The following is a 21,752-nucleotide window of genomic DNA, read 5'->3' as shown; positions in this document are numbered from 1 at the left end:
AAGTATATTATGCACCGTCATACACCTGGTACGTCAGAAGGTAGCATTTAGCACCATGAGGCTTATTCACCTATGATGCAATATCAATATGTGCTTACAGTCTGTCTCAATTTTGTTGTATTTTTAAACATAAGAAGTACATTATTCTAATGTATCTGTGTTTCTGAATCATTTTAATTTTCAGTAAGTATTTCATTTGACCGTGTGATGTTTCACAACTGATGAATTTATAGCCGGAAGATCTGACCAACTGTCTGTGACTACACAAAGACAGCGTAATTCAGAGATAGGAAAAAATGCCTCTCCTTTTTCTGTGAAAACAGGAAAAAGAGCTTTAAGGTCAAAGTGATTTACACATATGTACACAGACAAAGTAACGTCCGATTCACTGGAAATGAGCTGAGATGAGCTGATTGTTGACTCATAGAAATGTTGTCTGAGTGCATGATCTAATTGAAATTACCATAATATACTTACCTTTTTGGTAACACCGGTAATTGGGGAAATATCACTGGCAAATTTATTCGTGTTTTGGAACATATTACAAGCTAAATTTCAAAATGCTGTTCCGATCTTCTGCAATATATTAGTACAATGTATTTTGCCTTTGAATGTATTTTGACAGGAAGGGGTTAGATCACCATTTTGTGTTAGATTTTGACATGCTTACAAGTTGTAAACAAGTTGTTTGAGGTAATTCTTCAATGAAGTTGATTTAACAACTTTTGTCTGTGTGTTGGTATACATGTAAAACATACCACTTCAGCTGTAGATATACCTTACACCTATAATCTTTATTTTTGAAACAGTTTCCTCTAACAGGAAACAAAACCCACAAAACTCAACTTTGGAACAGCAGATACAGCTTGACACACATATCAAGAATCACATGACCTTTCTGTCACACACAAACAACACTTTATCTCAGGTTGTATGTTACACATACACTGGCTTCAAAAAGTATTCAGACCCCTTCACTTTTTGCATTCTATTGTGTTGTAGATTTAATTTTAAATGGATAAAACTGCCTTTTTTTTTTTTCACATGCTGGTGGAAAGATCAGACATCTTGGACTCTGATGTTACCAAAAAATTCATTGCATTCCAATTTCATCAGAAAATATAACCTGACAGATGACAAGCAGAGATGGTGGATTTGGCTTTCTCACTACTTTGTTCTACTTTCTTTTGTTAAAAAGTTAAGATGGTTTATGTCTTACCATGTAATAGACGATAACTGTGATGTTTGACAGCTGAAAAAAAACAACCTTGTTACTCAAAAAGCATCCTAAAAAAAAATTCTCTCACTTTATTTTTTGAAATTTAATGTTCCTCAAGTTCAGTTTGTAAAGTTTTATGTTGTTTAAACTGAGGTTGAAATGCAAATGGCTAATGCACCAATGCATAAAAGGTATCCACTTTGTTCACTGAAAAACTATACGCTGTTTTTGGAAGTTAAGAAATTGGTTATACAAGATTAAGATTTGAAAAGATTACTTTTACTGGGAACGATGACCAAATAAATGTAGTCTGTATGTGGTTTCATCCGCATTCAATTTTCATGATATTAGATTGTGAGTTATTTGACATTAAAGCAATAAAGCATAATGTCTAACGGCAGAAATGTCATTTTGAAAGCCTATTATCTCTAAAGTTTCCGCTGACAGGAAACAAAAACCCACAGTCAGGAGCAGCAATAGCAGAAATGAAACACGCAGCACATCAATACTGTGGTGTAGAAGTACATCTGCGCCGATACTCTGAGTATCCTGTTTCTGTGTGCCATGATGCTGACTAAACTGCTTCTGCTCCTCTGTCTGATGGGAGATGTGTTTGCCAAGGAAGCACATGGTAAGAACTTTTGAAGACTAACAATTCAATTATATAAATTACTAGGCAACTTATGATATTAATAACAACTGTTTTAGCCTTTATGGATGTGTGTTAGCAGTAATTCACTTTGCTTAAGGACTTTTGTCAGATCTAATCACATTGTTTGCCATTTGGCTTTATCGTGTGAGGATGCTTCATTTGTTAATGAATGTTTATATCTATAATATCAGTTATTAATCCGCCATACACAAAAGTCTTTACTACAAATGTTATATGAGTGATTTTAAATATATTTTTGATGACTTTCCAAAACAAAAATCTAATAGTAGAAAAGCAGGAACAGCACATCTGCCTTGAAATATGATTAGACCTTAAGATTATAATTAATAAATCACTTGTATTATCACAATGAATTAAACTGTCTGTTTAGCGTGGAACCTTACTTCCTTGATCATGAATTGATGCATAAATTCCCCTTTACGTCATTTTGCTGCCATTTCCTTACTGTGTGCGTGTGTGAGTGGGTCTGTATTAGTCTACAGTCCTTTCTGTAGGTTTATACACTATGCATGAGTGTAACCCTAATGACATTTGGTTTATAGTTTTCATTTAACTATTCTGTTGTTCTCAACCTTCCTGTGTCTCTGACAGATGTGGACTGTTTCGTGTTGCATCTGAAATATGTTAAATGTTCCTGGAATCAGCAGGGGACTCCAGACGTCAATTACACCTTCTACAGCAGGTTCGTAATTTGGTGACAGTACCCTTAAAAAAACTCCAACCATAAAACTATTTTTTTTTAAATGTCATCTGAATTATCAATTTACTAAAACTAAAATTTTGGACTTGAGTGAAAGATAAAAGTAAAAATCCTTTCATATCAACTTGTTTTGATCTGTAATGCTCTTAAATTTAAGAGAGCTCCAGAGGTGTACCACTTTTTTTTTTTTTTTTTTGCATTTATCTGTGGTTCAAAACACAAAGATAAAGCGGGGCTTGATTTTGTTCACCATCACTTTTCCACACACAGTCATTGTTTCCATTTCAACCAGTTTCCTATGTGTTCATCCATATTTATATATCATAAATGTATTAGATAGTTGCTAAAGCAACATGTTAATTGCTACCAGAAGCATTAAAGATTTCACACAAATAGAAATTGACATTTCAAAAACTTATAAGCACATGCTTTTGCAGAATAGCAGAATGCCTCGCTAAGTAAAATGTAAGGATTGTAAGGGAAAGTCCTTGTCTCTGATCGGCCATTCCTGCTCAGAGCATGTGATTAAAACTGAGATATGATAGACTTCAATGTAATTAAGTCGCTTGATAAATGTTTCTTATTCTTCACACTGAGCAAATAACTTTTATACTCCAAGATTGGATCTTCAAATTATTACCTCTTGCATAACTCTTACAAGTTTGATAAACACAGACCCTGATATCTTAACGTAGCAAAATACAGAGAAAAACATCACCTGGAAAAGTACAACTTATCATAACCCAATATGTTCAGCTAATTCTGCCCCGAGGATGATTGGACATCTTATTAAACAACTCCCGATATCAGATATTCCTGCTGCGGATGACTTGATTATTCAGTGCTACATTTAGAGTTGATGTTGATACGGCTGCATACATTGCTTTGCTTTGTGTGTGAATGACTAAATAGTGATTTCTACACAGGTTCCACAATGACAAAGAAATCACTAACTGCACCAACTATGTGTCAGAGAACAGAATTAACACTGGATGCTCTCAGCCCTATGACAGCCCGTCCAAAAGGTTCAGCAAATTTTACACCAGCCTGGTACATGGCAACAAGACTTTTGAGCAGGAACACAGTCTGAAAAAGAGAGGTAAGCTTACTTACTGAGGTGCAACATTACCTTGGGAGGTACTACTGAAAATAAAAAAAAACAATTAATAAAGGAGTGAGTTTTATTCACTGGGAGAGATTTTTTTTACACCTACTGGTACAGCACAGATGTAACTTAAATCTTTTTTTTTTTTTTTTTTTTTTGCAGGAAAGGAAAACAATGCTAGTATTTTGACATAAAAACAGGCTAAAAATATATTGGCATGTCTGCCCTGTTACCTTATCATCACATCACATGTTGTATTCTGTATTGAATGCCCTGTCTCATCTCCAGTCAAGTTATATCCACCAACCAACATAACTGTCCAGAATGGATCCGACTTTAACCTGTGGTTTTACTGGAACCAGACTGCTGCAAACTGTGTGGAGAATGAGGTTCGCTTCAGGACCAGCAGCAAGAAGTGGGAGGTAGGCAATTTGAGTGAACAATCTCATCCTTCTTCTTCACTCTTTTCTTCGTTATCTTTTTTGTCTTCCCTTCCCACCCTTCTGCTTTCTCAACTCCTTGTTATTTTCCACAGACTTCCAAAGTCAGTATTGGGAGGCAGAGTTTCTGCATCAACTTGCCCTCCAGCAGTTCCCGGTATGAGCTGCAAGTGCGAAGCAGATTGGGGAACAATTGTGGAGAGTCTGTTTTCTGGAGTAACTGGAGCGAGCCTGTGGTCTGGGGATCCAACAAAAGAACAGGTAAAATTGCCTATATATTCTGAAAGAATGAAGTAATCACTGACTGCTACTGGCAATCTACAGAAACCACAGACTTAAAGCACAGACTAAACAAGCAGAGAGCTTATATGTGGGCAATTTTTCAAAAACATTGTTCAGCTACAGAGGAGCAACTGGCTGGATTACACAATAATTATCAGCTACAACACGTAAACAAGACTAAAATTTGACTTATTTCTATACAGTTTTCAGAAGCGTACATTCTGGTATACACTACGGTAAATTGGCATAAAAAGAATTAAGACCTTTTATGAAGGAATTAAGACCTTTTGATTAATTCCAAAATGCAAAATTGGCATTTTGACAATGTAGTGTTGGTAGAGGTGCGTGCTCTTTGTTTGTGTCCAAACACAATACAGGTAGGCAAATAAGTTTTCGAAGCCAGAAATAATAATTGAGGAACTAGTAATAAATTTCTCAGGCCATAAAAACCAGCACAATGCACAGTACAAGAATGGCAGTATGGGCGATAGGGCAGTAAAAACTTTACTTTTTCCCCTTTAAATCAGACCTGGGTTATTTGAACAGGCAAATGTAATGTCCTCTATGAATTTCTATAACTTTTCCACCAAAGCACACTAACTCTGCATGTGCTGTTCTCCATGTGCTCGAAACACTAAAGGTACAAGATTAGGAAATAGTTGCTATCCACCTCTCTCTCCCCCACACAGACACTGAACAAAAAGATGTTTCAATATCTGTGTGGACTCCATTGCTGTATGCGTCGGGTGCTGTCATCCTCATCCTACTGGCTGTGATGCTGCTGCACCATGAGAGGTGGGTTGGCCCATATGTCATGTAAAAATTGTGGTAGTTATAGTATTATAGCGTAAATTATCGAGTAGTGTAGTGTATCAGCAATGTGTACTTATTTCTTCTGTTTTTCATTGATTTTGTTAGGTTATTAACAGTTAGTATTGTGCAGTAACAATGTTAATTGTTTAAAGGAGCAGTAAATGTAAGGGAGGTTAAGTACAGGGGCATGCAGTCAAGAAATATCAACCACTTCCATAACCCAACCTCACTTGCAACAGAGTGGAGTTAGGAACAAAAGTAATGCAGATGAGTTGTTGTTGATATGAACATCCGATATTAAGAATGTGCCTACCTCCCATACAGGCTCAGAATCATCCCCATCCCTGTGGTTCCCAAGCCATCCCTGGTCCTTTACGACATTGAGGTTAGTAGCATGCAGCAGCTCTGTGTCTTCTGCCTAGACAATAACTACTGCAGTCATTGAAAGAATTAAATTACAAGACTAGAAGTCTACAGGCATGCTAGCAGCCACGTGAAGCTGTATTTGTAAGTAGGTATAAGGCTTGCCATTTTAATCATCTTAGTTCAGCGTATCAGCATGCTAACATTTGCTAGTCAGCACTACACATCAAGTACAGCTGAGGTTTATGGGAATTTCATTGGTCAAACTAGACAAATTGGAATTTTGTCTCAATGATGGCGCTTGAAAAGATAAGGGATCACCAAAGGGATTACAATTCATCTTGAGGAGGACATGAGTGTCTCTACCAAATTACATGGCGATCTTTCCAACAGCTGTTGAGACATTTAACTAAAAACCACAAAAGTAAATCTCATGGTGGCGCTAGAGGAAAAATCAGGGAATCACCAAAGTCACTAGTTTATATACTCTGGGTACCATGAATGTCTGTAAAATATTCCATGGCAATCCATTCAGTAGCTGTTGAGATATTTCAGTTTGAACCAAAGAAGTGGATCGACCAAGCAACAACATTGACATAGCCACTGCTAGTGCCATACCACTAGTATGGTTAGAAACATAGACACTGTAGACTTATAACAAAGCCTGTATTTCCCGATTTAATTATCCACAGTGCTCATATTTAACTGATGAAAGGCCCGTTGGTCAGAAAGGTGAGTGACAGAAATGTACAATTATATGAGGTGACAGCAGATCAAGCCATACTTTTTTTTTTAATCTTTCTTAAAGGATTGGTTTCAATATTCCAAAGGCCTGAAAGGGAACTTTAAGGCCAACTACAATGAGTATGCCTGTCCTGTCCGCGAGTACTCCCATGTCTCCCAGTCCGACAGCGAGAGCTCTGACGGCTCCACCTTCTCTGTCACCACCGACCAAACCGATTGCTCTGTCTCCATCGGTGTGAACAAATCAGAAGACCTGTCTAACCCCATCTCCTCTTCCACCTCTGAAGTTCTTGTCTTATCCCAGGAGGAAGAGCAGGTCTGTGTTTAGGAGGCTTCTCAGTCAGGGTTAGGTCTGTCAAAACTTTACAATTCAGAAATTCTTATTCTTACAGACACATCTCCTGCTTGACCGCAAGGATCAGAAAATGGATAAATGATGGTCTCATAGTTCCCTTATGAGAAGAAACCAGAAGAAACCAGATACAGCAATTACAATTACATTCAATTACATTAAAGCTATTAGTGTTTAGGGATAACAACCACCAGATGCAGCAGTTACAGATTTAAAAAACAACAACTCATAACTTTAAATCCCCTTAAAATGCCTGATCTTATTAGCTTATTTTACAACAAAATAAACTCTGAAACATTTTTCATTAATAAAATGCCATTCAAAGTTCTTACAAAGTTAGACAGGAAAACTTCCATACTTAGGGTATAAATATTTTAAGTATTCATTAACCACCACTTTGAGGCGCTGACATTCCATCATTTACTCTACAGTTTTCACTTTATCAGTGGTCCATTTATTTCACTACACTAGGACAACAAATTTAAGTTTTTATTTTTAAAATTCTTCTTCATCCAATCCCTTGTCGTATGTAATGTAACTGGTTGAAGTTTGAATGTCAGTTTAAGGACAATAAAAGTATAAGTTATTCTTAAAGCTTAAAGTTTATTATGAGAGACAAATATTTCACACATCTGAGCTCCATGATTGTGTCAGGTTTGTACTGACTGAAAATATGGATTTAGTGCGAGGAGTGTTTAATTCAGATGCATGGAGCCCTTTTGTTGACTTATGAGATATTCCCTTATGAGAAGTAAACATATGTTATGTTAAGTGGAGGTTAACATTTAAGGTTTGGACTGAAGTGCTCATGAGGAAAACAATATCCAAAGTGTTTCTTAAAAACTGTTATCAGTCCAAAGCCCGCTTTCACTATGTTGATAACAGGGAATGTAACTTTAGTAGAGCAGCTATGGCCCTGAGGAAAAGCCACACTAAAATGACTCACTGAAAATCTAAATCACCAAAAAGGGAATTTCTTCTTCACAAAACTTACCGTATGATAAAAAAGTAAAAATGTTTGCTTCAGTCTGGTCATTTTTCTTTATATGCAACCTTGAAGTTCTTCTTCCTACATTGAGTTTGGTTATATGGTGTTGATGTATAGTGATAAATGTGTACATTTTTCATATATCTAACCTTTTGTGAGACATTTTCTATTTAAACAAATCCACATGCATAAATCACAAAGTGTGCATCCAAATAAACTAGTTTATATACTGCACCAGCCTCTGGCACTGCCCAATTCAAGACCAAGTTCTAAATATTTTTGATCTCATACCATGTGACCTTGACTCCCTTTGAGTTTGACTGTTTCAAGGAAACATTTCAGTGGTTGACTGAAAGTTCAGTTCGACTTAAGAGAGGACAATACATTTGGAGAAAATGGCTTGCTCAGGAAGCAAATACTGAAATCTTTTGTTTGTAATGCAGTGTGTAAAAAACTATTAAAAAAAATTAAAATCCCAATAAAATTTAATATCCTGTAATTTTTTATATTCCTTTTTGACAAAATACCTTACATGTTATGTGGGTTATTTTCTGGTATTTACTGTGAACTATAATAAAATAAATAATAAAAGTAAATTTAAAAAATACACGATTTAGATAACAGCCAAGAAACCAGCATTCACTGTTAACTCACTTTATGAGTCAAATTCATAGTAATACTTTCTAATAAGGCACCTAATAAAGGGTTTCTAAGTTTAACTTAGAAACTCTTGGCTTCGTTAATAGGTGAATATAATTTACTAATGCTTAAAAAAAGTGAATGATCAGTTAAAAAAAAGACTTACTAATTCTATATGTGTACCTCTGGGGTTGCCAAGAGGCAGCTCAAGAGGTTGCCTTCGGTTGGTGTTCATCCTTCTCCAGCATGACACTTGTTTTGTCTTCTTAGCTAGCTAGAGAAGGTTGCAGAGCGTCCAGAGCAAAATCTATTTGATCAGCTTGTCAACATTTACACCTGCAGACTTGATGGCTTTCTGAAAAAGTGAGAAACCCATAATCAATTATTAATGGATTAATACATTAATAACTGCATTATTACCAAATAGAAAGAGTAAGCACCAGCCAAAGGAAGTTTTCACAACCTGGCAACCCAAAATTATGTTCTTATTAAGGTCTGCCAAATGCTCTATAATGCAGTATTATGCATTAATAGAATTTATAAACCCTGTAATAAATAGTGCCTGTTTAGAAAGTGACACCACATTACAGTATCCAGATAGTCGTGTTAATATCAACACCAATATCACAATGTCCTAGCCACATCATTTTTATATTATATGCCTGTAATTTTGAATGTCACCTATCTTAATATCTTTGAATGTAGTTTTTTTTAAATTTGGTTGGACGTTTTTTGTTTTTTTTGTTTTAATTGTAACCTACTTGTATATTTTCTGTTGGTTTCCCACATTCTGTATATCTGACTCAGCTCTGTATTCCTTGTTGTATTATTCTCCTACTCTTTTTGAAAAAAAAATAAACATACCTGTCTATTTCCGTATAAAACCTCTGTCCCATGATTTGTAGAACTGCAACGATTCATTTTAATTCAATCTGCCCCATCCAGTTACCCCCGTGTCCGTTAGAGGGAGCGCAGGGTGTCCCGCACAGCACGGAACTGAATCAACGGATTTTTTCAGATTCAAGAAGGGTAGGGCGCAGGGCGGCTGGCCCCCGCAAGAAGAGAGATACAAGTCAGCTACTTCCCTAGCTGAAACGACCGGCTATCGCAATCGGTTGATGTCTTCAGATGACATTTAAGATTTTGCCCTGCACTTAGTTGGTTTGACACTAATTTGCCGTTGGTCGTCCAAAGATTAAAACCCGACAAAATGACAGAGTCTGCGGTGGCCGACACTCGCCGGTTGAATTCCAAGCCCCAGGACCTGACCGATGCTTACGGCCCCCCCAGCAATTTTCTGGAAATAGACGTTTATGATCCACAAATCGTTGGAGTTGGACGAAACCGTTACACAACTTACGAAGTTCGTATGCGGGTAAGTGTTGGAACCGTAAGCCAAAACACCTTGCTGCAGCATGATCATTTCTTCGCTAAGCTAACTGGTTATTACACTGTTGTTGCTAGCGTTAGCATGTTTGTCTGCTGTGCTGATGTCAACACACGGACCGGGCTGTGACGTTGACGTTGGGCGGCACGAGTAGCTCAAGGTGTCGCGCCAGTAAAACTCGAGGACCGGGGATTCTCAACGGCCTACCTTGTGGACCTGGAGGTTGCTTGGTGTAGCATTAGCAAAGCTGGCATGTACAAGTTTCTTGAGCATGCCAATGCCTTCCACCATATATGCAGAAAGCAGATTTACAGTTTTAGATTGTAGAGTTAACGTTCTACTGTAATGTTTTTTAAAACTAACTACCATTTAGCTACCTAAGTCCCAGCAGACACCGTGTAGCTAACTGCTAGACTTTAGCAGTCATAAAAATAAGGACCGATTTAACATTGTCTGCCTATCTAGATGTCAGACATCAAGTACGTTTGTCGATAATGTTAACATAAAACAGACGTTACTACTGTTGATCGGTAAACGTATGAGAAGAGTAACGTTAACGCAACGTAGCTAAATGAGGAACGTTAACAGTGTCGGTGGTTTTGTGGAAATGGGAGAAATGACATGCAGTAAAGTTTGTTACTTAAATTTAAAATATTATTCATATCAATTAATAAGCACGCGAATTAAACCTATATTGGTTATATTAAGATGAGTAGTGAGTTAAAGCAGTGAGGCGTGCAATAGTGTGAGATTGAGAAAATCACTGACACAGCAAACTTTGCAGACATTTTCAGGAAGCTTATGCTAACACTGTATTTGCGTATTTGCAACTTTCTCGGCTTGTCTTGAATACAGACTCTCATTTTGTGATGGTTGTGGATGTCTCCCGGGAGAGTTTTTCCCTCACAATATAAAAATAAGTTAGTGTTTTGACCACTTCGGATAGTTTTTTTTTTTTTTCAACACAACATTCTCAGACTCAGACAGGCATATTGATTTTTGATAGTTTCTTACATCAGAGGTGGGGTCGTCTAGTTTAAGGCAGTATTTGTTAACTCGCATGTCCAAGCAGCACCTTCTCACAATTACAGTCAAACTTGAACAAAGCCAGATCAGTCTAGTGAACAGACACCAACCTTCAGCACTGTGTTTCATCATATCCCCCTTCACTGCCTACAGACTGTCAACATGCAGAAGGATCACCCATTTTATTGCCACTGAAACACTGACAGATAATTAGATGAATTTGTCAATTAGATAATGTCAGTTACATACTTTGAAAACACCTTGAAAACGCAAAGTCATAATCTGCCTTTTCAAGTAAACTGCATACATTTCAGCATTCTGTGAAGCAGGTTCACTTGCAAGGCATCTTTACATGCATTTCAAATAAACACATGGCACAATAAGGTTAAATTTATTTAAGTTTTTACTGTACAGAAAGTTGAACTGTATATTTAATTTTCCACCGATTAGAAGGATCTTTAGATAATTTCTGGCCAAATAAAACTAGCGTTAAGACAATTAATCCATAAAATGATTCAGAAAAAATTACTGGACATTATTTAATTTCCTAGTAAAGCAAAAATGCAAACAATTTCCCGCATTTCTCTTTTTTATATCGTTGTTAAATTGAATATCTTTGGGTTTTGAACTGTTGGTAGGACATAAGCTATTGAAAAATTACACATTAGGAATTAGTAATGTCACAGTTTGTGATGAATTTGATGATTGTCAAATTATGGTGGTAAGAGATATTTGTTTTTGTTACATAACACCTTCGTCTCTTGAGGCACTTCCACAATACCTTCAGCACTGTCAGTGAGGCTTGATAGTTGTCAGTTGTTCAGCAAGCCCTGTCCTCTCCTTCCAACAGCGACCATGTGATAATCATTGAATTTAGTATAAACCAAGGGCTGCTATGTTTTGTATTTTTCTTCTTCTCTGTGTAGACAAACCTTCCCATTTTCAAACTGAAGGATTCCTGTGTGAGAAGAAGATACAGTGACTTTGAATGGTTAAAGAATGAGCTGGAAAGAGACAGTAAGGTGAGTGAGCAACAGCGGCATGCTTCAGGCTAATAATTTAAACAGGCTGGCAGGTGCAAGATAATAGTTACAATAATCGGATGATTGATAATGGCAGAGTTACAGGCGGAAAAACCAATCCTTTCATAGTTCCTTACCTGTCATCAGGATTAGAGTTACACTGTAAGTGTCATCTTCTGCGTTGATATAAAAAGTGAAATGTAAGTTTTGTTGTGACCTGGATTAACTGTGGCTCTACACTGCCATGGAACTGGAGCTCAAATTAAGTGATGAAAATTTCAGATTATATTGGATATTTTTCACCTGTACTGTCATTTGTGTTGACCTCGACCTCTGACACCTTCAGATTGTAGTACCACCCCTGCCGGGCAAAGCCCTGAAGAGACAGTTGCCATTCCGTGGAGATGAAGGCCTTTTTGAGGAGTCCTTCATTGAGGAACGGCGATCGGGCCTGGAGCAGTTCATCAACAGGTGAGCCAGTTCAAAGACCCGAAATTAAACTACATATTTTGTGTTTTTAGATATAAATCATATAAACATATTTGTCACATATAAATGTGTTAATGTGGAGAATGTGTGTTTGAAATTGTAATGGATCGCTGAAAGAGGAGCTACTAGACAAGAACAGTTTTGTATTATTCTATCACTGAGCTCTGTGGGATGGTTAGATCTAGTAAAGCGTGTATCAAAGCTCTTATTGTGCTCCCTGTACGTTTTATAGCCACAAAATGTGTTGGCCTAAACAGAAATTCACATTTTCAGTGTGAGTCAGACATTGCCAAAAACGTTTAGCCCTACACAAGGCTTAACCTAAGCTGTGTCTGGAAAAGCAGCACCACGTCAACTAAATAATCCACAATTGCATTTCACCGACCTGCATGAAAAGCATTTTAAATGAGCAGTGAGTGAATTTTATATGTTGTCTGTCTGTGTGTATGTTTCTGTAGAATTGCAGGTCACCCCTTGGCCCAGAACGAGCGCTGTCTTCACATGTTTCTGCAAGAGGAAAGCATTGACCGTAACTACATTCCTGGAAAAGTACGACACTAGGGTTTACTGAGGGAAATGGGCATGTGGGGTTTAGACTCGGGGTTGTAGAATGGACTGACTTGCCTTTCTCTTCCCTCACAACTTCTCTTAATCTTTCTCTCTCTCTGTCTGCTTTATCTGTCTCTTTCTTTCTTTCTGCTTTATCTGTCTCTTTCTTTCTTTCTTTCTCTCTCCTTCTCTCTCTCTCTCTCTGTCTCTCTCTCTCTCTCTCTGTGTATACCATTGTAAAGTCTTATTCACTTTATCTTGAAGTATGTTCTTCTACTATACATCAGGACATGTTGATAATGTTTCAGACAACTCTGTGGCTTCTCTCTCCCTTGTGCATTTGTTTTATAATTGTACAACAAGGAAAGTACCCCTCCTTACTTGTGATTGTATCGTGAAGATTTGGTTCTTAATCACAATTTTCAGTAATGAAAATAATGTACGATACATTCAGTCTTTCCCTGATGAGTGTCATATATTCATCATTGTAATATAATGTGAATAAAGTAGAATAATGTCAAAATGTGTGTGTTGGCACTAATGTGTACCATAGGAATGCATGCAGACTATAAATGAGAGTTCTGATCCTGTTTTGTTCTCTTTGTTTTTGTTGTTGTTTTTTTGTTTTTTAGGTATGAATGAAGTAAGTTTGCTTTACTTTATCCCGTCTCTAAGAGCTTTCAGGAAGTTAAAGATGGTTGCATGGGCACTGTAAAGACCAAAGGCGATAGTTCACAGATACTTAAGTAAAACAATGCTAGTATCATATATAAATCATCACAGAGATCTGACAAGAATGTGTAATTTTACCATGTAAATATGCCACACATAGTCCCTGGTTGTTGCACAAAACAACCAGTTATTCAAAAAAAAAAAAAACGTCATCATGGTGTGGAAAGGGAAGAACGTTCTCCAAGCCAGTTTTGCATTAGCCATTATCTAGCATGTAGGGAAAAATTAATGTAAAATCTCATTTACAGTTGAAAGTTTTTAATTGGCAATGAGTGCACTAGTGTTAATCAGCTGTGCTTCAGAAACTGGCTTGAAGAGGTTTCTCAGTCCACCAGTATCAGGCCAGTGGAAAGACAAACCACCACTAGTGTTTTGAGTTATGTGAACTATTGTTTAATAGGGATTAAGTACTGTACATCACCCATGACTACAGCTCTTTTTGAAACATTTCTTTCCAAACTAATTCTGATACACTGCCACTATCAACCGCACTAATCATTGGCTGCATGGCGAACTTGCACGCTTTCATTGCAATATGTTGTTGTCTTAGTCTTGCTGACAAATTATTCTACATGCCTCTGATCACTATCACGCTGTTCAGTCTGTTGATTCAGATCTTTATTTACCTGGATCCAGTTTTTTCAAACATGGATAAATCTGTGTCTGAAAAACAAAGCAGTCAATTCTACCATGAAGTAGTTATTGATATATCCTGCTTTTTTATGTTCAAGTTACACCTGCCTCTTGCATCTGAGTCTACCAATTCAAGTCTGTCTACACTTCATTAGACACAGTTTATGTCTAATGAACGACATTAGTTGCATTTAATGTCTGTAGGTAAAGCAGCAATAAAAATATTGCATTCCACGTACAACAGACAGTATTGATCACTTGCAAGCCTTGAAATACAGGAAGAGAATCATGGCACGCTGTGTATTGGCAATAAAACACATGAAATTGAAGTTACACATAAGTGATGGAAACATCTGCACTGCATGTGGCTTACTGGTTAAGTTTGATGCACTGCAATTCCTCAGCTCAGGAAAATACCTGTTCAGTTCTGTCACCATTTCATGACATACTGCATGCAGACATGTGTAACGTACCATGTTTAGATCGTATTAGAGCTGCCAGCACAACTTTTTTTTTTTTTTTTTTTTTTACCTGCCTGCCTGATTTGAATGAGTTGATAACATTTCAGTCCACAACGTGTTTTCAATCTAAATACAACACATTAATAGAGGCCAAGATCCGTTTAAGAAAAATTTTATTATGTGTTGAGCAATGCTTGCACTCTACATCGTTACACCAACGAAAAGCAGGAGTCAGCATTTCCATTTTAATTCCGAAAAATTAATGACATTTGCAAAAAACGTCTGGTACTTTTGAATGGGTGTAAAACTAAAGTCCAAAAGTTCAGTCTTGTCTGTATATTTGTTTTCCACTGTGGAAAGCAAATATAAAACATGTAGACAGTGTGGATGTGGAACCTGTTGTGTTTTTGATTGTATTTAGAGCAAGCAACTGCCTCGTCTAACAAAAAATGCATGATACAAATAAAAACAGGATTCCTACACACATATAGAAATGTGTGTTATCCAATTTCATAGAACATGAATTTGATTATTTTAAAAGTTTAGCAGTTGGTCAAAAGTTATATATTAAAAAAAAAGAGGGAGAGGGGGCTGTGTTGTACTGTATGGGCCCACAGTCATTTCTCATATTCTGATATTTTCTGTGAATTATAATATTACTCAAAGAGCATTACTCAAATCCACTTACAGCTTGAACATGTTTGAATATTATTTCTCGTGTTTACTGTCTGTCTCTTTCTCTTTTATTGCAAAGACAATACAGAATGATGCACCTGCCCCGTGTACATTTATTTCTACATCACGTCATTATAAAGCTGGCGGAAATGTCCGAGCTGATAAGTGTCAACGGTGTAGGAAAAACACGACTCTTGCTCCTGGACAAAACAGAGATCCAATGTATAAAACGTTTGATGTTGTGTCTCCATTCAGTCATTCCACATACTATATGTACTTTATTTTGATTCAGTAATCAGTGAAAACGAAAACATGTTCCATATATCCTTTTGTCATTTTATCATAGCTGTATTTTTTTTTTTTTTTTTTTTTTTTACAATGATGGTTATATTTTCTGAATGTCTTTTTAATGGATTTGATCAAGTTTAAAAAGGGTAATTTCTTGCTTTGATTCGTGTTTTCTTTTACTAGCAGAGATGCGATTTTGATGATAACCTCCCAAAGTCAAGCAACATGTAGCATCATGAAAAAGACAGTGACTCGTCATTCCAGTCCGTATATTTTCCCCTGAGGTTTATGTCCTGGACATGCTCTTAGTCAGGACAGTTTCACGATTAATTGTTTTTAACTCTGCTGTCTTAGTTGCATCATCATGTCTACATTTTGGCCGTGTGTTGTCAAATCAGCTATTGGGAATGTTAAGTTAGGTAAAATAACCATATCTAAGCACTGTGACAAGAGGTTCATTATATGAACAATATTTCATCGTTTAAAGGCATAATCAGCATCTGGTTTATTGATCTAAAATAAGGATTATTCTGCGCTTATTTTCAGCTGTTTTATTCTTTCTATCAATATTATTGTGGAGTGTATTAATACATGTTATCATTGCAGTTCCACCTTGGGTGACAAGGACCTTCCTTGTTACTTCTGTCCTCCAATTAAATTTCCTGCTGCCTGCTGTGTCATGTCTACACGTCTCTTTTCAGTTTAGTGGGGAGAAATGGAAGCAAAATCACTAAAACTCAGCTTACAGTTAGCGATTAGTGCGTCACACTGAGAGCCAGTGAGGCGGATCAAAGAGAGTCATGGGAGCTGGATGAACAGCTGAAGATTGGCAGGTGACCTAATTTAACTATGAAATGTAAAAGCATGAAGTTGGAAACAAATATTAAACCATGTACATAAAGACACAAACTACATTTTGTTTGTTTAAAACCGTCAAACCATAGTTTTTACTCATGGCCTGGTTAGTAAGGGACTGTATGACTTTATGCTGGTGTAGCGAGAGGAGGTAAAAGTTATGTTTCACTTTGTTAAAAAGCTTCCCAGGCCCTTCCGTGCATTATTATTGTTTTTGATGTTCTTTGAACTCACCACTTGTCTTAGAAAAAACACCTCAACACAACATTTCAAAAATAATATAACTACGCTAAAATGGTACACCGTGTCTAAACCTCATTACCTTGGTGGAACTTGGAATGTGTGCCACCAATGCACATACCGGGGGCTGGAGCCAGTCCCAGCTGACATTGGGCAAGAGGCGGGGTATACTCTGGACAGGTCACTATCACAGGGCTGACATATAGAGACAAGCAGTCATGCCCACATTCAAACCTACGGGCAATGTAGAGTCACCAGACAACCTCACCTGCAACAGTGCTGACCATTTCCATTTTGTGCAAGTTTATTATTCTACTCCGCAGCATTTCAGAGGGAAATATTGTACTTTTTAGGCCACAACATTTATCGGATTTGTCTGGCTTTAGTTACTAGTCATTTTGAAGATTAAGATTTGTTAACAAAACATATGACCATCTTATAAAATATCACGATTTGTAATAGCAGTAGGCCAAAGTACTTTTATTTAAGTAAACGTTTGAATGCAGGACATGTAACAGAGTAATTTAACACTGGGGTACTTCTCCCACCACTGGTAAAGTACACTTTTTTTGATGTAGCTATTTAGAGCTGAAACTATTCGTTGATCAATTAGTTAAATAACTGACACATCAACACAGTCTTTTTTTTTTTTTAGCAAAAATACTAAACATTTTCTATTTCTAGCTTTTCAAATGTCAGTATTTAATGCTTTTTTTTTTTTTTACATGTATGATTGTAAACTAAATATCTTTGGGTTTTGGACTGTTGCTCGAGTAAAACAAGCAATTTGAAGATGTCAGCTCCGGGTCTGAGATACTATAATCAGCTTTTTTCACTACTTTATGGCATTTTATAGACAAAATGAGTAATTGATTTATTGACAGAATAACAGATAAGAATGCTCTTTATAAATTCATTAAACACTTAAGTACTTTTTGGCATTTTAGACAAAAAAATAACCAACAGATAAATTGCTAATGAAAATAATTTAGTTCCAGACACACTATTTTGCAAAGGAAGGCTAAAATAAAGTATAAATTCAGGATGAGAAAAAATAAAAGACTTTACTGCAAATTCCTGCCTTCAGCCAAAAGAAAAAATTCCATAGCCCTTGCCTTTTTTGACCTCCTCTTCCCCCTTAATAATTTTTGTACAGTTCTGAAGAAAACTGAAATATTTTAGCACTTTGTTCAGCAGCTTTGACTAACAGAACAATACATTAGGTGATACCCAACATGCTCCACCTTTCTGCAGCAGTGTGTTAAACAACGTACTGAACTTCCTCTGTGAAACAGGTAAAAATACATCCATAAGCAAAACTACGGTTTTGTAGTTTGTAATTTGTTCATTACACGGTCAATTCTTCATCTTATAATCAAAAAGTTTTAGCCAGAGCACAGCCCTAATGCGGCAAATAATAAAATACAGCTTATTAGTCAGGAAGGAAGCATCATAATAAGTACTGGTTTTGGCACTCAAGTGGCAACACTGGGTCTTTTTGTTTCACTAACCATGAATCTTAAACTTCTCTAATCTTTTTCTTGTTGTCGTTCACCTTCAGGGAATGCGGGGATTAACAGGGGAAGGGGAATTCTAGCCACAGGTGGATTAAAGTTGTCCCAGAATAGTGATCTTGTGATGTAGACCTTGACCTGGAGGAGATCCAAATTAGAGATAACTGTAATTGGACACAATTGTGGCTTCCACGTGGATATATATTTAAAAAAAGGAATTAGAAACGGTAGATTCATACAGTGCACTAAACTTACACATGGCTCCCTCTAAGCAAAAATGTAAAATATTTAGCTTTGGTTGTTTATTTATACACCCACAAAATCACAGTATAAAAACATATAAAGCCTTTCGTAGATTCCTAGATTAAGGAGACAAAGAGTAAGAAACCCCAAGAAGAGCAACCAATGATATTTTTAATCCTAAACAGTTTTGGAATTAGAAACAAAGTAGGGAAAATGCTGCTGTTCTGTGCCTATAAATGTAATAATGCATCTTAAATTACAGCACACCATTCACAAATGGTTTTAAAATGGCTGTGAAGACTAATCCTCTGGTAAACTACAAGACAGTAATGTTTTGATACTCAGCTGCTGTTCGAATCAATTACATAGAGCACAACCATATTTCTTCAAATCCAGTGGAACAGGAACAGAATGAATAATGAAATTAGAAAATGTGCAGGAACCCTGGGATACCTACACCGACCCTGACCTTCCTCATCAGTAAAGACTGTGACCTGCAAAACTAGTGAGCTTTGATGTGCTGGCCTTGTCCTGAGTAATGAAAGTGGGCAGACAGGATGGGCACAGTGGGCCAAGGCAGAGATTAGGTGGTGTTTTGTTAGCAGTTCTAACACTGGAGCCCAGTGTGCAGCCATGACGCTTGTTGTATTTGCAGAGACACCCAGTTGGGTTAGCTTGATAAAGTGGAAGTAAATTGAAAGAGCAACCCAAAGCAGTGTGACTGGGCAAGGACAAAAGGTGAGACGAGTGGCTACTATAGTACCATCGGACAGAGAGCGATGGGTGGAGAGGGAGAAAACACAATTTATAAATCCATTTTATTTAAAGTTACCTGTCGGGTTATTGTCCAAGGCATGAAAAACAGTACATTCAGTCTTTCCCAGGAGCCGAACCAGTAAAAAACAGTACTCCAAACCTTTACACATTGCACACAAGGAGACAGACAATTCACAATAACCATCAACAACTGAACAGTAAAGAAAGCATTTCAATGTCTTGGTGTGTACGCGACCACGGATGACTTGGCTTGCACACTCATACGCTCACACACAGAATACTCAGTTCCTAAAATCAGTACAGCCCTTAGTTTTCTCTTCTTAGTTCTGTCTTGTCAGCACAAACGTGTTAGACAGATACTTTACTACAGTGACTTTCTATCAAAACGTAGTCAGCAGTGTGAACGTACTACAAGTAAAATGAATCGCTCAACTACAGTCCAAATGTGCTCCTTTGCATGGCTGGATTTGCCAACCAGGGAAAGTGGGCAACTGCCCTTTGTTTGGGAATATGCAACACCAAACCACAATATTAGTTAAAACATTTAGGAACCTCAAGGCAGGTTCATTACCGGTCTGTTGTCTATCTGTGTTGTCATCACAGACAAGAAAGAATGTTGAATTTCCTAAATGAAGGTTATTTATGGATTTTACTCATTTCCAAATTCCATTTCAATGTTGTGCAGCACGTTTCCAATCATCACTGCAAGGCTGAACCAGTTAATAATAATACTTATTCACCTCTGTTGGGTAATACCTAGAAATAAGCAGTGGAGACACTCCCTGTGCAGTGTTAGCAAGTCCAGTATCGACGCGACCAGTCTTACACCATTTTCGGACCTCGGACAAACCCATTTTTTCCACCAGTATAAATGTTTCAAATGTTAAATTCTAGTAGACATCCCACCATTTCCAAAAATATGTCAGGCTGAATAACGGTAAACATGTATAAAATGATACACAAGACATTTTGAATATATCCACTTGATAGAATGGAGCAGCCACAAAAGACATGGGTTTGAATATTTCGCTCAGTATAAAGAGTTTGAACTAAACAAATAGTGGATATGTATAGTCAGACACAGGAATAAGATGTTTTTAAAATTTTAAAGCAATGTAAGGGGAAATAAAAGGGGAAAACTGTATGTTTTAGGGAGTTTTAAAAACTCTTTGGGCCACCGAAAGAACAGGCTGTAGTGCCAGACAAACCTGAGACAGCTCCATTTGCTGATATTTCCTGGGCCCGTATTTATCAAACTGCAAAATCTGAAATTTTGGACTTCAGTGAAAGATAAAAGTAAAAATCCTTCACTTTTACACCTACTCACAAACTTAAGAACAAAAAACTGTTAATCAAACTTCTCTTGACTTAATAAATTAATTAAGTAATTATATATTATAAATATATTAGGCTGTCGTTAATTTCCTTTGTTAATTATTCCCAGATACATGAATAAAATGAGCTTTAAAAAAAAATTTGTATATGTTCTTACAAAAATAACTGGTCGCAATTCTTTAAAAACCAAATGAAAAATTTTATTTCCAAATATTTTTGTTTGTTATATTTGTGCAAAAAAAAAAAAAGGCAGATTTTTATTCTCTCATATAATTGTATCAAGACTCCAGTACAAGTCAGCAGTGACATTCTATCGACACTGTGAGGTGCTGTATTTAGTATATTTACAATTAACTGATGCCATATAGCGTTGGTGTTGCACTAGATGGCAATATTTTGTTTCTCAGTTATGGGATTTGTGAGCCCCCTCCTCATTTACATGCATGCTGTCACAGAATTTCATCATACATGGGCCTCATTTTGGCAGCGGAATGTAACTAAGTACATTGACTTAAGTACAAATTTGAGGTACTTGTACTTTCTTCGAGTATTTCCATGTTATGCTACTTTATACTTCTACTCCACTGCATTTCCGAGAGAAGTATTTGACTACAATAGTTACAAGTTACTTTGGTAGAGAAGATTGTAAAAACAAAACATGAAGAGCTTGTACACCATTTTGTAATTGTATTTGTATTCATTCTGAGGTCTGGACTATGGGTTAGACAAAACAAGCCTTTGTGAAGATGTCTCTTTGGGCTTTTGGGTAATTGTGACGGCATTTTTCAGTTTTTTCTGAATTTTTACAAACCAAACAACTGATTGATTAATCAAGAAAATGATCAGGAGATTAATCCATACTGAAAATAATCATTTATTGCAGCCTTATATGAAATAATTATGAAACACTAAAATCCTGCTCTACACATTAACGCACAATAATATGTATTATTATTGTTGTATAAAAAATAATAATCTTATGAGGTAATAGCCTCTATAAAAGTACAATAGTCACAGGAACAATTTTTCTGCAGAAAATACTTATAATACTAACACTTTAAGTTCATTTTCCTGATCATACTTACTTAAGTAACATTTTCAACACAAGACTTGCACTTGTAAGGACGTATTTTTGCGGCGTGGTGTAAGTACTTTTACTTCTTAAGTAAAAGATCTGAGCGCTTCTTCCATCACTGGCCAGATTTTGC

General features: G+C 36.7%; 2 protein-coding genes and 1 long non-coding RNA gene across 4 annotated transcripts; 2 read left to right on the top strand and 1 right to left on the bottom strand.

The window, feature by feature from the left end:
* The first annotated feature begins 1,677 nt into the window (after window positions 1–1,677).
* Window positions 1,678–6,687, top strand: LOC120802360 (cytokine receptor common subunit gamma-like). The gene is made up of 8 exons (XM_040150089.1): window positions 1,678–1,850; window positions 2,484–2,574; window positions 3,519–3,691; window positions 3,986–4,119; window positions 4,233–4,398; window positions 5,109–5,214; window positions 5,557–5,617; window positions 6,404–6,687. The coding sequence occupies exons 1-8, from the start codon at window positions 1,784–1,786 to the stop codon at window positions 6,665–6,667; spliced, it is 1,062 nt and encodes a 353-aa protein (XP_040006023.1). The 5' UTR covers window positions 1,678–1,783; the 3' UTR covers window positions 6,668–6,687.
* On the bottom strand, window positions 6,587–10,886 carry LOC120802362. The gene is made up of 3 exons (XR_005709224.1): window positions 10,842–10,886; window positions 8,485–8,673; window positions 6,587–6,700 (listed from the first exon to the last, which is right to left on the bottom strand). It is a non-coding gene; the product is annotated as an uncharacterized LOC120802362 (long non-coding RNA).
* Window positions 9,271–16,337, top strand: snx12 (sorting nexin 12). 2 transcript variants are annotated; one of them, XM_040150091.1, is made up of 6 exons: window positions 9,271–9,693; window positions 11,658–11,753; window positions 12,100–12,224; window positions 12,701–12,791; window positions 13,424–13,434; window positions 15,372–16,337. In XM_040150091.1, exons 1-5 carry the CDS (start codon window positions 9,529–9,531, stop codon window positions 13,427–13,429), a joined length of 483 nt encoding a protein of 160 aa, XP_040006025.1. In that variant the 5' UTR covers window positions 9,271–9,528; the 3' UTR covers window positions 13,430–13,434; window positions 15,372–16,337. The 2 variants fall into 2 exon arrangements, with proteins under 2 accessions (XP_040006025.1, XP_040006024.1); XM_040150090.1 differs by lacking the exons at window positions 13,424–13,434; window positions 15,372–16,337 and having other exon boundaries at window positions 12,701–13,398.
* Window positions 16,338–21,752: the final 5,415 nt, after the last annotated feature.

The sequence above is a fragment of the Xiphias gladius genome, chromosome 17 (assembly GCF_016859285.1).
Source record: "Xiphias gladius isolate SHS-SW01 ecotype Sanya breed wild chromosome 17, ASM1685928v1, whole genome shotgun sequence".
NCBI lineage: Eukaryota > Metazoa > Chordata > Actinopteri > Istiophoriformes > Xiphiidae > Xiphias > Xiphias gladius.
This window is presented reverse-complemented; position numbering and strand designations above follow the sequence as displayed.